The 16,856-nt window shown below is 45.9% G+C and overlaps 1 protein-coding gene across 1 annotated transcript in view; it reads left to right on the top strand.

The window, feature by feature from the left end:
* Window positions 1–16,856, top strand: part of LOC139948376 (uncharacterized) — an 85,705-nt gene that overhangs the window by 27,832 nt on the left and 41,017 nt on the right. Inside the window, exons 2-3 of the mRNA XM_071946516.1 lie at window positions 6,184–6,356; window positions 14,463–14,616. Coding sequence (XP_071802617.1) covers window positions 6,184–6,356; window positions 14,463–14,616 — 327 coding nt within the window. The remainder of the gene's footprint in view (window positions 1–6,183; window positions 6,357–14,462; window positions 14,617–16,856) is intronic.

Raw genomic sequence — 16,856 nt, 5'->3', positions numbered from 1 at the left:
CCACCACTGCTGATGTTACTACAACAGCTGAAGGTACTACAACTGTTGATGTAACCACAACAGCTGAAGCTACCACAACTGCTGATGTAACTACAACAGCTGAGGCTACCACAACTGCCGATGTAACCACAACAGCTGAAGCTACCACAACTGCTGATGTAACTACAACAGCTGAAGCTACAACAACTGCCGATGTAACTACCACAGCTGAAGCTACCACAACTGCTGATGTAACTACAACAGCTGAAGCTATCACAACTGCTGATGTTACTACAACAGCTGAAGCTACAACAAGTGCTGATGTAACTACAACGGCTGAAGCTACCACCACTGCTGATGTTACTACAACAGCTGAAGGTACAACAACTGTTGATGTAACCACAACAGCTGAAGCTACCACAACTGCTGATGTAACTACAACAGCTGAAGCTACAACAACTGCCGATGAAACTACCACAGCTGAGGCTACCACAACTGCTGATGTGACTACAACAGCTGAAGCTACAACAACTGCTGATGTAACTACATCGGCTGAAGCTACCACTACTGCTGATGTAACTACAACAGCTGAGGCTACCACAACAGCTGATGTTACTACAACAGCTGAAGCTACAACAACTGCTGATGTAACTACAACAGCTGAAGCTACCACAACTGCCGATGTAACCACAACAGCTCAAGCTACCACAACTGCTGATGCAACTACAACAGCTGAAGCCACTACCACTGCTGATGCAACTACAACTGCTCAAGCCACTACAACTGCTGATGTTACTACAACAGCTGAAGCTGCAACAACAGCTGACGTAACTACAACAGCTGAAGCTACAACAACTGCCGATGTAACTACCACAGCTGAGGTTACCACAACTGCTGATGTAACTACAACAGCTGAAGGTACAACAACTGCTGATGTAACTACAACGGCTGAAGCTACCACAACTGCTGATGTAACTACAACAGCTGAAGCTACAACAACTGCCGATGAAACTACAACAGCTGAAGGTACAACAACTGTTGATGTAACCACAACAGCTGAAGCTACCACAACTGCTGATGTAACTACAACAGCTGAAGCTACAACAACTGCCGATGAAACTACCACAGCTGAGGCTACCACAACTGCTGATGTGACTACAACAGCTGAAGCTACAACAACTGCTGATGTAACTACATCGGCTGAAGCTACCACTACTGCTGATGTAACTACAACAGCTGAGGCTACCACAACAGCTGATGTTACTACAACAGCTGAAGCTACAACAACTGCTGATGTAACTACAACAGCTGAAGCTACCACAACTGCCGATGTAACCACAACAGCTCAAGCTACCACAACTGCTGATGCAACTACAACAGCTGAAGCCACTACCACTGCTGATGCAACTACAACTGCTCAAGCCACTACAACTGCTGATGTTACTACAACAGCTGAAGCTGCAACAACAGCTGACGTAACTACAACAGCTGAAGCTACAACAACTGCCGATGTAACTACCACAGCTGAGGTTACCACAACTGCTGATGTAACTACAACAGCTGAAGGTACAACAACTGCTGATGTAACTACAACGGCTGAAGGCACTACCACTGCTGATGCAACTACAACATCTGAGGCTACCACAACAACTGATGTAACTACAACGGCTGAAGCTACCACAACTGTCGATGTAACCACAACAGCTGAAGCTACCACAACTGCTGATGTTACTACAACAGCTGAAGCTTTAACAACTGCTGATGTAACTACAACGGCTGAAGCTACCACCACTGCTGATGTTACTACAACAGCTGAAGGTACAACAACTGTTGATGTAACCACAACAGCTGAGGTTACCACAACTGCTGATGTAACTACAACAGCTGAAGGTACAACAACTGCTGATGTAACTACAACGGCTGAAGGCACTACCACTGCTGATGCAACTACAACATCTGAGGCTACCACAACAACTGATGTAACTACAACGGCTGAAGCTACCACAACTGTTGATGTAACTACAACGGCTAAAGCTACCACAACTGCTGATGCTACTACAACAGCTGAAGCTTTAACAACTGCTGATGTAACTACAACGGCTGAAGCTACCACAACAGCTGATGTTACTACAACAGCTGAAGCTATCACAACTGCTGATGTTACTACAACAGCTGAGGCTACCACAACGGCTGATGTAACTACCACAGCTGAGGCTACCACAACTGCTGTTGTTACTACAGCAGCTGAAGCTACAACAACTGCTGATGTAACTACAACGGCTGAAGCTACCACCACTGCTGATGGTACTACAACAGCTGAAGGTACAACAACTGTTGATGTAACCACAACAGCTGAAGCTACCACAACTGCTGATGTAACTACAACAGCTGAGGCTACCACAACTGCCGATGTAACCACAACAGCTGAAGCTACCACAACTGCTGATGTAACTACAACAACTGAAGCTACAACAACACCTGACGTAACTACAACAGCTGAAGCTACAACAACTGCCGATGTAACTACCACAGCTGAAGCTACCACAACTGCTGATGTAACTACAACAGCTGAAGCTACAACAACTGCTGATGTAACTACATTGGCTGAAGCTACCACCACTGCTGATGTTACTACAACAGCTGAAGCTACAACAACTGCTGATGTAACTACAACGGCTGAAGCTACCACAACTGCTGATGTTACTACAACAGCTGAAGCTACCACAACTGCTGATGTAACTACACCAGCTGAAGCTACAACAACTGCCGATGTAACTACCACAGCTGAGGCTACCACAACTGCTGATGTGACTACAACAGCTGAAGCTACAACAACTGCTGATGTAACTACATCGGCTGAAGCTACCACAACTGCTGATGTTACTACAACAGCTGAAGCTTTAACAACTGCTGATGTAACTACAACGGCTGAAGCTACCACCACTGCTGATGTTACTACAACAGCTGAAGGTACTACAACTGTTGATGTAACCACAACAGCTGAAGCTACCACAACTGCTGATGTAACTACAACAGCTGAGGCTACCACAACTGCCGATGTAACCACAACAGCTGAAGCTACCACAACTGCTGATGTAACTACAACAGCTGAAGCTACAACAACTGCCGATGTAACTACCACAGCTGAAGCTACCACAACTGCTGATGTAACTACAACAGCTGAGGCTATCACAACTGCTGATGTTACTACAACAGCTGAAGCTACAACAACTGCTGATGTAACTACAACGGCTGAAGCTACCACCACTGCTGATGTTACTACAACAGCTGAAGGTACAACAACTGTTGATGTAACCACAACAGCTGAAGCTACCACAACTGCTGATGTAACTACAACAGCTGAGGCTACAACAACTGCTGATGTAACTACATCGGCTGAAGCTACCACTACTGCTGATGCAACTACAACAGCTGAAGCCACTACCACTGCTGATGCAACTACAACTGCTCAAGCCACTACAACTGCTGATGTTACTACAACAGCTGAAGCTGCAACAACAGCTGACGTAACTACAACAGCTGAAGCTACAACAACTGCCGATGTAACTACCACAGCTGAGGTTACCACAACTGCTGATGTAACTACAACAGCTGAAGGTACAACAACTGCTGATGTAACTACAACGGCTGAAGGCACTACCACTGCTGATGCAACTACAACATCTGAGGCTACCACAACAACTGATGTAACTACAACGGCTGAAGCTACCACAACTGTCGATGTAACCACAACAGCTGAAGCTACCACAACTGCTGATGTTACTACAACAGCTGAAGCTTTAACAACTGCTGGTGTAACTACAACGGCTGAAGCTACCACCACTGCTGATGTTACTACAACAGCTGAAGGTACAACAACTGTTGATGTAACCACAACAGCTGAGGTTACCACAACTGCTGATGTAACTACAACAGCTGAAGGTACAACAACTGCTGATGTAACTACAACGGCTGAAGGCACTACCACTGCTGATGCAACTACAACATCTGAGGCTACCACAACAACTGATGTAACTACAACGGCTGAAGCTACCACAACTGTTGATGTAACTACAACGGCTAAAGCTACCACAACTGCTGATGCTACTACAACAGCTGAAGCTTTAACAACTGCTGATGTAACTACAACGGCTGAAGCTACCACAACAGCTGATGTTACTACAACAGCTGAAGCTATCACAACTGCTGATGTTACTACAACAGCTGAGGCTACCACAACGGCTGATGTAACTACCACAGCTGAGGCTACCACAACTGCTGTTGTTACTACAGCAGCTGAAGCTACAACAACTGCTGATGTAACTACAACGGCTGAAGCTACCACCACTGCTGATGGTACTACAACAGCTGAAGGTACAACAACTGTTGATGTAACCACAACAGCTGAAGCTACCACAACTGCTGATGTAACTACAACAGCTGAGGCTACCACAACTGCCGATGTAACCACAACAGCTGAAGCTACCACAACTGCTGATGTAACTACAATAACTGAAGCTACAACAACACCTGACGTAACTACAACAGCTGAAGCTACAACAACTGCCGATGTAACTACCACAGCTGAAGCTACCACAACTGCTGATGTAACTACAACAGCTGAAGCTACAACAACTGCTGATGTAACTACAACGGCTGAAGCTACCACCACTGCTGATGTTACTACAACAGCTGAAGCTACAACAACTGCTGATGTAACTACAACGGCTGAAGCTACCACAACTGCTGATGTTACTACAACAGCTGAAGCTACCACAACTGCTGATGTAACTACACCAGCTGAAGCTACAACAACTGCCGATGTAACTACCACAGCTGAGGCTACCACAACTGCTGATGTGACTACAACAGCTGAAGCTACAACGACTGCTGATGTAACTACATCGGCTGAAGCTACCACAACTGCTGATGTTACTACAACAGCTGAAGCTTTAACAACTGCTGATGTAACTACAACGGCTGAAGCTACCACCACTGCTGATGTTACTACAACAGCTGAAGGTACTACAACTGTTGATGTAACCACAACAGCTGAAGCTACCACAACTGCTGATGTAACTACAACAGCTGAAGCTACAACAACTGCCGATGAAACTACCACAGCTGAGGCTACCACAACTGCTGATGTGACTACAACAGCTGAAGCTACAACAACTGCTGATGTAACTACATCGGCTGAAGCTACCACTACTGCTGATGTAACTACAACAGCTGAGGCTACCACAACAGCTGATGTTACTACAACAGCTGAAGCTACAACAACTGCTGATGTAACTACAACAGCTGAAGCTACCACAACTGCCGATGTAACCACAACAGCTCAAGCTACCACAACTGCTGATGCAACTACAACAGCTGAAGCCACTACCACTGCTGATGCAACTACAACTGCTCAAGCCACTACAACTGCTGATGTTACTACAACAGCTGAAGCTGCAACAACAGCTGACGTAACTACAACAGCTGAAGCTACAACAACTGCCGATGTAACTACCACAGCTGAGGTTACCACAACTGCTGATGTAACTACAACAGCTGAAGGTACAACAACTGCTGATGTAACTACAACGGCTGAAGGCACTACCACTGCTGATGCAACTACAACATCTGAGGCTACCACAACAACTGATGTAACTACAACGGCTGAAGCTACCACAACTGTCGATGTAACCACAACAGCTGAAGCTACCACAACTGCTGATGTTACTACAACAGCTGAAGCTTTAACAACTGCTGATGTAACTACAACGGCTGAAGCTACCACCACTGCTGATGTTACTACAACAGCTGAAGGTACAACAACTGTTGATGTAACCACAACAGCTGAGGTTACCACAACTGCTGATGTAACTACAACAGCTGAAGGTACAACAACTGCTGATGTAACTACAACGGCTGAAGGCACTACCACTGCTGATGCAACTACAACATCTGAGGCTACCACAACAACTGATGTAACTACAACGGCTGAAGCTACCACAACTGTTGATGTAACCACAACAGCTGAGGCTACCACAACTGCTGATGTTACTACAACAGCTGAAGCTACAACAACTGCTGATGTAACTACAACGTCTGAAGCTACCACCACTGCTGATGTAACAACAACAGCTGAGGTTACCACAACTGCTGATCTTACGACGACAGCTGAAGCTACAACAACTGCCGATGTACCTACCACAGCTGAGGTTACCACAAGTGCTGATGCTTCTACAACAGCTGAAGCTTTAACAACTGCTGATGTAACTACAACTGCTGAAGCTACCACCACTGCTGATGTTACTACAACAGCTGAAGGTACAACAACTGTTGATGTAACCACAACAGCTGAAGCTACCACAACTGCCGATATAACTACAACAGCTGAGGCTACCACATCTGCTGATGTGACTACAACAGCTGAAGCTACAACAACTGCTGATGTAACTACATCGGCTAAAGCTACCACTACTGCTGATGTAACTACAACAGCTGAGGCTACCACAACTGCTGATGTAACTACAACAGCTGAAGCTACAACAACTACCGATGTAACTACCACAGCTGGGGCTACCACATCTGCTGATGTGACTACCACAGCTGAAGCTACAACAACTGCTGATGTAACTACATCGGCTAAAGCTACCACTACTGCTGATGTAACTACAACAGCTGAGGCTACCACAACAGTTGATGTTACTACAACAGCTGAAGCTACAACAACTGCTGATGTAACTACAACGGCTGAAGCTACCTCCACTGCTGATGTAACAACAACAGCTGAGATTACCACAACTGCTGATCTTACGACGACAGCTGAAGCTACAACAACTGCCGATGTAACTACCACAGCTGAGGTTACCACAAGTGCTGATGTAACTACAACAGCTGAAGGTACATCAACTGCTGATGTAACTACAACGGCTGAAGTCACTACCACTGCTGATGCAACTACAACATCTGAGGCTACCACAACTGCTGATGTAACTACAACGGCTGAAGCTACCACAACTGTCGATGTAACCACAACAGCTGAAGCTACCACAACTGCTGATGTTACTACAACAGCTGAAGCTTTAACAACTGCTGATGTAACTACAACGGCTGAAGCTACCACCACTGCTGATGTTACTACAACAGCTGAAGGTACAACAACTGTTGATGTAACCACAACAGCTGAAGCTACCACAACTGCTGATGTAACTACAACAGCTGAGGCTATCACAACTGCTGATGTTACTACAACAGCTGAAGCTACAACAACTGCTGATGTAACTACAACGGCTGAAGCTACCACCACTGCTGATGTTACTACAACAGCTGAAGGTACAACTGTTGATGTAACCACAACAGCTGAAGCTACCACAACTGCTGATGTAACTACAACAGCTGAAGCTACAACTGCCGATGTAACTACCACAGCTGAGGCTACCACATCTGCTGATGTGACTACAACAGCTGAAGCTACAACAACTGCTGATGTAACTACATCGGCTAAACCTACCACTACTGCTGATGTAACTACAACTGCTGAGGCTATCACAACTGCCGATGTTACTACAACAGCTGAAGCTACAACAACTGCTGATGTAACTACAACGGCTGAAGCTACCACCACTGCTGATGTTACCACAACAGCTGATGGTACTACAACAGCTGAAGGTACAACAACTGTTGATGTAACTACAAAGGCTAAAGCTACCACAACTGCTGATGCTACTACAACAGCTGAAGCTTTAACAACTGCTGATGTAACTACAACGGCTGAAGCTACCACAACAGCTGATGTTACTACAACAGCTGAAGCTATCACAACTGCTGATGTTACTACAACAGCTGAGGCTACCACAACGGCTGATGTAACTACCACAGCTGAGGCTACCACAACTGCTGTTGTTACTACAGCAGCTGAAGCTACAACAACTGCTGATGTAACTACAACGGCTGAAGCTACCACCACTGCTGATGGTACTACAACTGCTGAAGGTACAACAACTGTTGATGTAACCACAACAGCTGAAGCTACCACAACTGCTGATGTAACTACAACAGCTGAGGCTACCACAACTGCCGATGTAACCACAACAGCTGAAGCTACCACAACTGCTGATGTAACTACAACAACTGAAGCTACAACAACACCTGACGTAACTACAACAGCTGAAGCTACAACAACTGCCGATGTAACTACCACAGCTGAAGCTACCACAACTGCTGATGTAACTACAACAGCTGAAGCTACAACAACTGCTGATGTAACTACAACGGCTGAAGCTACCACAACTGCTGATGTTACTACAACAGCTGAAGCTACCACAACTGCTGATGTAACTACACCAGCTGAAGCTACAACAACTGCCGATGTAACTACCACAGCTGAGGCTACCACAACTGCTGATGTGACTACAACAGCTGAAGCTACAACAACTGCTGATGTAACTACATCGGCTGAAGCTACCACCACTGCTGATGTTACTACAACAGCTGAGGCTACCACAACTGTCGATGTAACCACAACAGCTGAAGCTACCACAACTGCTGATGTTACTACAACAGCTGAAGCTTTAACAACTGCTGATGTAACTACAACGGCTGAAGCTACCACCACTGCTGATGTTACTACAACAGCTGAAGGTACTACAACTGTTGATGTAACCACAACAGCTGAAGCTACCACAACTGCTGATGTAACTACAACAGCTGAGGCTACCACAACTGCCGATGTAACCACAACAGCTGAAGCTACCACAACTGCTGATGTAACTACAACAGCTGAAGCTACAACAACTGCCGATGTAACTACCACAGCTGAAGCTACCACAACTGCTGATGTAACTACAACAGCTGAGGCTATCACAACTGCTGATGTTACTACAACAGCTGAAGCTACAACAACTGCTGATGTAACTACAACGGCTGAAGCTACCACCACTGCTGATGTTACTACAACAGCTGAAGGTACAACAACTGTTGATGTAACCACAACAGCTGAAGCTACCACAACTGCTGATGTAACTACAACAGCTGAAGCTACAACAACTGCCGATGAAACTACCACAGCTGAGGCTACCACAACTGCTGATGTGACTACAACAGCTGAAGCTACAACAACTGCTGATGTAACTACATCGGCTGAAGCTACCACTACTGCTGATGTAACTACAACAGCTGAGGCTACCACAACAGCTGATGTTACTACAACAGCTGAAGCTACAACAACTGCTGATGTAACTTCAACAGCTGAAGCTACCACAACTGCCGATGTAACCACAACAGCTCAAGCTACCACAACTGCTGATGCAACTACAACAGCTGAAGCCACTACCACTGCTGATGCAACTACAACTGCTCAAGCCACTACAACTGCTGATGTTACTACAACAGCTGAAGCTGCAACAACAGCTGACGTAACTACAACAGCTGAAGCTACAACAACTGCCGATGTAACTACCACAGCTGAGGTTACCACAACTGCTGATGTAACTACAACAGCTGAAGGTACAACAACTGCTGATGTAACTACAACGGCTGAAGGCACTACCACTGCTGATGCAACTACAACATCTGAGGCTACCACAACAACTGATGTAACTACAACGGCTGAAGCTACCACAACTGTCGATGTAACCACAACAGCTGAAGCTACCACAACTGCTGATGTTACTACAACAGCTGAAGCTTTAACAACTGCTGATGTAACTACAACGGCTGAAGCTACCACCACTGCTGATGTTACTACAACAGCTGAAGGTACAACAACTGTTGATGTAACCACAACAGCTGAAGCTACCACAACTGCTGATGTAACTACAACAGCTGAAGCTACCACAACTGCCGATGTAACCACAACAGCTGAGGCTACCACAACTGCTGATGTGACTACAACAGCTGAAGCTACAACAACTGCTGATGTAACTACATCGGCTGAAGCTACCACTACTGCTGAAGCTACCACAACTGCTGATGTAACTACTACAGCTGAGGCTATCACAACTGCTGATGTTACTACAACAGCTGAAGCTACAACAACTGCTGATGTAACTACAACGGCTGAAGCTACCACCACTGCTGATGTTACTACAACAGCTGAAGGTACAACAACAGCTGACGTAACTACAACAGCTGAAGCTACCACAACGGCTGATGTAACTACCACAGATGAGGTTACCACAACTGCTGATGTAACCACAACAGCTGAGGCTACCACAACGGCTGATGTATCTACCACAGCTGAGGCTACCACAGCTGAGGCTACTGCTGATGTAACTACAACAGCTGAGGCTACCACAACAGCTGATGTTACTACAACAGCTGAAGCTACAACAACTGCTGATGTAACTACAACAGCTGAAGCTACCACAACTGCCGATGTAACAACAACAGCTCAAGCTACCACAACTGCTGATGCAACTACAACAGCTGAAGCCACTACCACTGCTGATGCAACTACAACTGCTCAAGCCACTACAACTGCTGATGTTACTACAAGAGCTGAAGCTACAACAACAGCTGACGTAACTACAACAGCTGAAGCTACAACAACTGCCGATGTAACTACCACAGCTGAGGTTACCACAACTGCTGATGTAACTACAACAGCCGAAGCTACAACAACTGCTGATGTAACTACAACAGCTGAGGCTACCACAACGGCTGATGTAACTACCACAGCTGAGGCTACCACAACTGCTGAAGTAATTACAACAGCTGAAGCTACCACAACTGCCGATGTAACCACAACAGCTCAAGCTACCACAACTACTGATGCAACTACAACAGCTGAAGCCACCACAACTGCTGATGTTACTACAACAGCTGATGCTACAACAACAGCTGACGTAACTACAACAGCTGAAGCTACAACAACTGCCGATGTAACTACCACAGCTGAGGTTACCACAACTGCTGATGTAACTACAACAGCCGAAGCTACAACAACTGCTGATGTAACTACAACAGCTGAGGCTACCACAACGGCTGATGTAACTACCACAGCTGAATCTACAACAACTGCTGTTGTTACTACAGCAGCTGAAGCTACAACAACTGCTGATTTAACTATAACAGCTGAGGCTACAACAACTGCTGATGTAACTACCAAAGCTGAAGTTACCACCACTGCCGATGTAGCTACCACATCGGAGGCTACCATAACTGCTGATGTTACTACAACAGCTGAAGCTACAACATCTGCTGATGTAACTACAACGGCTGAAGCTACCACCACTGTGGATGTAACTACAACAGCTGAGGCTACCACAACTGCCGATGTAAGCACAACAGCTGAAGCTACCACAACTGCTGATGTTACTACAACAGCTGAAGCTACAACAACTGCTGATGTAACTACAACGGCTGAAGCTACCACAACTGCTGATGTTACTACAACAGCTGAAGGTACAACAACTGTTGATGTAACCACAACAGCTGAAGGTACAACAACTGTTGATGTAACCACAACAGCTGAAGCTACCACAACTGCTGATGTAACTACAACAGCTGAAGCTACAACAACTGCCGATGAAACTACCACAGCTGAAGCTACCACAACTGCTGTTGTAACTACAACAGCTGAGGCTATCACAACTGCTGATGTTACTACAACAGCTGAAGCTACAACAACTGCTGATGTAACTACAACGGCTGAAGCTACCACCACTGCTGATGTTACTACAACAGCTGAAGGTACAACAACAGCTGACGTAACTACAACAGCTGAAGCTACCACAACGGCTGATGTAACTACCACAGATGAGGTTACCACAACTGCTGATGTAACTACAACAGCCGAAGCTACAACAACTGCTGATGTAACTACCACAGCTGAGGCTACCACAACTGCTGATGTAAATACAACAGCTGAAGCTACCACAACTACTGATGCAACTACAACAGCTGAAGCCACCACAACTGCTGATGTTACTACAACAGCTGATGCTACAACAACAGCTGACGTAACCACAACAGCTGAAGCTACCACAACTGCTGATGTAACTACAACAGCTGAAGCTACAACAACTGCCGATGTAACTACCACAGCTGAAGCTACCACAACTGCTGTTGTAACTACAACAGCTGAGGCTATCACAACTGCTGATGTTACTACAACAGCTGAAGCTACAACAACTGCTGATGTAACTACAACGGCTGAAGCTACCACAACGGCTGATGTAACTACCACAGATGAGGTTACCACAACTGCTGATGTAACCACAACAGCTGAGGCTACCACAACGGCTGATGTATCTACCACAGCTGAGGCTACCACAACTGCTGTTGTTACTACAGCAGCTGAAGCTACAACAACTGCTGATGTAACTACATCGGCTGAAGCTACCACTATTGCTGATGTAACTACAACAGCTGAGGCTACCACAACAGCTGATGTTACCACAACAGCTGAAGCTACAACAACTGCTGATGTAACTACAACAGCTGAAGCTACCACAACTGCCGATGTAACCACAACAGCTGAAGCTACCACAACTGCTGATGCAACTACAACAGCTGAAGCCACTACCACTGCTGATGCAACTACAACTGCTCAAGCCACTACAACTGCTGATGTTACTACAACAGCTGAAGCTGCAACAACTGCCGATGTAACTACCACAGCTGAGGTTACCACAACTGCTGATGTAACTACAACAGCTGAAGCCACTACCACTGCTGATGCAACTACAACTGCTCAAGCCACTACAACTGCTGATGTTACTACAACAGCTGAAGCTGCAACAACAGCTGACGTAACTACAACAGCTGAAGCTACGTCAACTGCCGATGTAACTACCACAGCTGAGGTTACCACAACTGCTGATGTAACTACAACAGCTGAAGCCACTACCACTGCTGATGCAACTACAACTGCTCAAGCCACTACAACTGCTGATGTTACTACAACAGCTGAAGCTGCAACAACAGCTGACGTAACTACAACAGCTGAAGCTACGTCAACTGCCGATGTAACTACCACAGCTGAGGTTACCACAACTGCTGATGTAACTACAACAGCCGAAGCTACAACAACTGCTGATGTAACTGCAACAGCTGAGGCTACCACAACGGCTGATGTAACTACCACAGATGAGGCTACCACAACTGCTGATGTAACTACAACAGCTGAGGCTACCACAACGACTGATGTAACTACCACAGCTGAGGCTTCCACAACTGCTGTTGTTACTACAGCAGCTGAAGCTACAACAACTGCTGATGTAACTACAACGGCTGAAGCTACCACCACTGCTGATGATACTACAACAGCTGAAGGTACAACAACTGTTGATGTAACCACAACAGCTGAAGCTACCACAACTGCTGATGTAACTACAACAGCTGATGCTACCACAACTGCCGATGTAACCACAACAGCTGAAGCTACCTCAACTGCTGATGTAACTACAACAGCTGAAGCTACAACAACTGCCGATGTAACTAACACAGCTGAAGCTACCACAACTGCTGATGTAACTACAACAGGTGAGGCTACCACAACTGCTGATGTTACTACAACAGTTGAAGCTACAACAACTGCTGATGTAACTACAACGGCTGAAGCTACCACCACTGCTGATGTTACTACAACAGCTGAAGGTACAACAACTGTTGATGTAACCACAACAGCTGAAGCTACCACAACTGCTGATGTAACTACAACAGCTGAAGCTACAACAACTGCCGATGTAACTACTACAGCTGAGGCTACCACAACTGCTGATGTGACTACAACAGCTGAAGCTACAACAACTGCTGATGTAACTACATCGGCTGAAGCTACCACCACTGCTGATGTTACTACAACAGCTGAAGGTACAACAACTTTTGATGTAACTACAACAGCTGAAGCTACCACAACTGCTGATGTAACTACAACAGCTGAAGCTACAACAACTGCCGATGTAACTACTACAGCTGAGGCTACCACAACTGCTGATGTGACTACAACAGCTGAAGCTACAACAACTGCCGATGTAACAACAACAGCTCAAGCTACCACAACTGCTGATGCAACTACAACAGCTGAGGCTACAACAACTGCTGATGTAACTACCAAAGCTGAAGTTACCACCACTGCCGATGTAACTACCACAGCGGAGGCTACCACAACTGCTGATGTTACTGCAACAGCTGAAGCTACAACATCTGCTGATGTAACTACAACGGCTGAAGCTACCACCACTGTAGATGTAACTACAACAGCTGAGGCTACCACAACTGCTGATGTTACCACAACAGCTGAAGCTACCACAACTGCTGATGTAACCACAACAGCTGAAGCTACCACAACTGCTGATGTAACTACAACAGCTGAAGCTACGTCAACTGCCGATGTAACTATCACAGCTGAGGTTACCACAACTGCTGATGTAACTACAACAGCCGAAGCTACAACAACTGCTGATGTAACTACAACAGCTGAGGCTACCACAACGGCTGATGTAACTACCACAGATGAGGCTACCACAACTGCTGATGTAACTACAACAGCTGAGGCTACCACAACGGCTGATGTAACTACAACAGCTGAGGCTACCACAACTGCTGTTGTTACTACAGCAGCTGAACTTACAACAACTGCTGATGTAACTACAACGGCTGAAGCTACCACCACTGCTGATGATACTACAACAGCTGAAGGTACAACAACTGTTGATGTAACCACAACAGCTGAAGCTACCACAACTGCTGATGTAACTACAACAGCTGATGCTACCACAACTGCCGATGTAATCACAACAGCTGAAGCTACCACAACTGCTGATGTAACTACAACAGCTGAAGCTACAACAACTGCCGATGTAACTACCACAGCTGAAGCTACCACAACTGCTGATGTAACTACAACAGGTGAGGCTACCACAACTGCTGATGTTACTACAACAGTTGAAGCTACAACAACTGCTCATGTAACTACAACAGCTGAAGCTACAACAACTGCCGATGTAACTACCACAGCTGAGGCTACCACAACTGCTTATGTGACTACAACAGCTGAAGCTACAACCACTGCTGATGTAACTACATCGGCTGAAGCTACCACTACTGCTGATGTAACTACAACAGCTGAGGCTACCACAACAGCTGATGTTACTACAACAGCTGAAGCTACAACATCTGCTGATGTAACTACAACGGCTGAAGCTACCACCACTGTAGATGTAACTACAACAGCTGAGGCTACCACAACTGCTTATGTAACTACAACAGCTGAAGCCACTACCACTGCTGATGCAACTACAACTGCTCAAGCCACTACAACTGCTGATGTTACTACAACAGCTGAAGCTGCAACAACAGCTGACGTAACTACAACAGCTGAAGCTACGTCAACTGCCGATGTAACTACCACAGCTGAGGTTACCACAACTGCTGATGTAACTACAACAGCCGAAGCTACAACAACTGCTGATGTAACTACAACAGCTGAGGCTACCACAACGGCTGATGTAACTACCACAGATGAGGCTACCACAACTGCTGATGTAACTACAACAGCTGAGGCTACCACAACGGCTGATGTAACTACAACAGCTGAGGCTACCACAACTGCTGTTGTTACTACAGCAGCTGAAGCTACAACAACTGCTGATGTAACTACAACGGCTGAAGCTACCACCACTGCTGATGATACTACAACAGCTGAAGGTACAACAACTGTTGATGTAACCACAACAGCTGAAGCTATCACAACTGCTGATGTAACTACAACAGCTGATGCTACCACAACTGCCGATGTAACCACAACAGCTGAAGCTACCACAACTGCTGATGTAACTACAACAGCTGAGGCTACCACAACGGCTGATGTAACTACAACAGGTGAGGCTACCACAACTGCTGATGTTACTACAACAGTTGAAGCTACAACAACTGCTGATGTAACTACAACGGCTGAAGCTACCACCACTGCTGATGTTACTACAACAGCTGAAGGTACAACAACTGTTGATGTAACCACAACAGCTGAAGCTACCACAACTGCTGATGTAACTACAACAGCTGAAGCTACAACAACTGCCGATGTAACTACCACAGCTGAGGCTACCACAACTGCTGATGTGACTACAACAGCTGAAGCTACAACAACTGCTGATGTAACTACATCGGCTGAAGCTACCACCACTGCTGATGTTACTACAACAGCTGAAGGTACAACAACTTTTGATGTAACTACAACAGCTGAAGCTACCACAACTGCTGATGTAACTACAACAGCTGAAGCTACAACAACTGCCGATGTAACTACTACAGCTGAGGCTACCACAACTGCTGATGTGACTACAACAGCTGAAGCTACAACAACTGCCGATGTAACAACAACAGCTCAAGCTACCACAACTGCTGATGCAACTACAACAGCTGAGGCTACAACAACTGCTGATGTAACTACCAAAGCTGAAGTTACCACCACTGCCGATGTAACTACCACAGCGGAGGCTACCACAACTGCTGATGTTACTACAACAGCTGAAGCTACAACATCTGCTGATGTAACTACAACGGCTGAAGCTACCACCACTGTAGATGTAACTACAACAGCTGAGGCTACCACAACTGCTGATGTTACCACAACAGCTGAAGCTACCACAACTGCTGATGTTACTACAACAGCTGAAGCTTTAACAACTGCTGATGTAACTGCAACAGCTGAAGGTACAACAACTGTTGATGTAACCACAACAGCTGAAGCTACCACAACTGCTGATGTAACTACAACAGCTGAGGCTACCACAACTGCCGATGTAACCACAACAGCTGAAGCTACCACAACTGCTGATGTAACTACAACAGCTGAAACTACAACAACTGCCGATGTAACTACCACAGCTGAAGCTACCACAACTGCTGATGTAACTACAACAGCTGAGGCTATCACA

The sequence above is a fragment of the Asterias amurensis genome, chromosome 15 (assembly GCF_032118995.1).
Source record: "Asterias amurensis chromosome 15, ASM3211899v1".
NCBI lineage: Eukaryota > Metazoa > Echinodermata > Asteroidea > Forcipulatida > Asteriidae > Asterias > Asterias amurensis.
The sequence above is the reverse complement of the archived record's forward strand: the minus strand, read 5'-3'. Positions and strand labels throughout refer to the sequence as shown.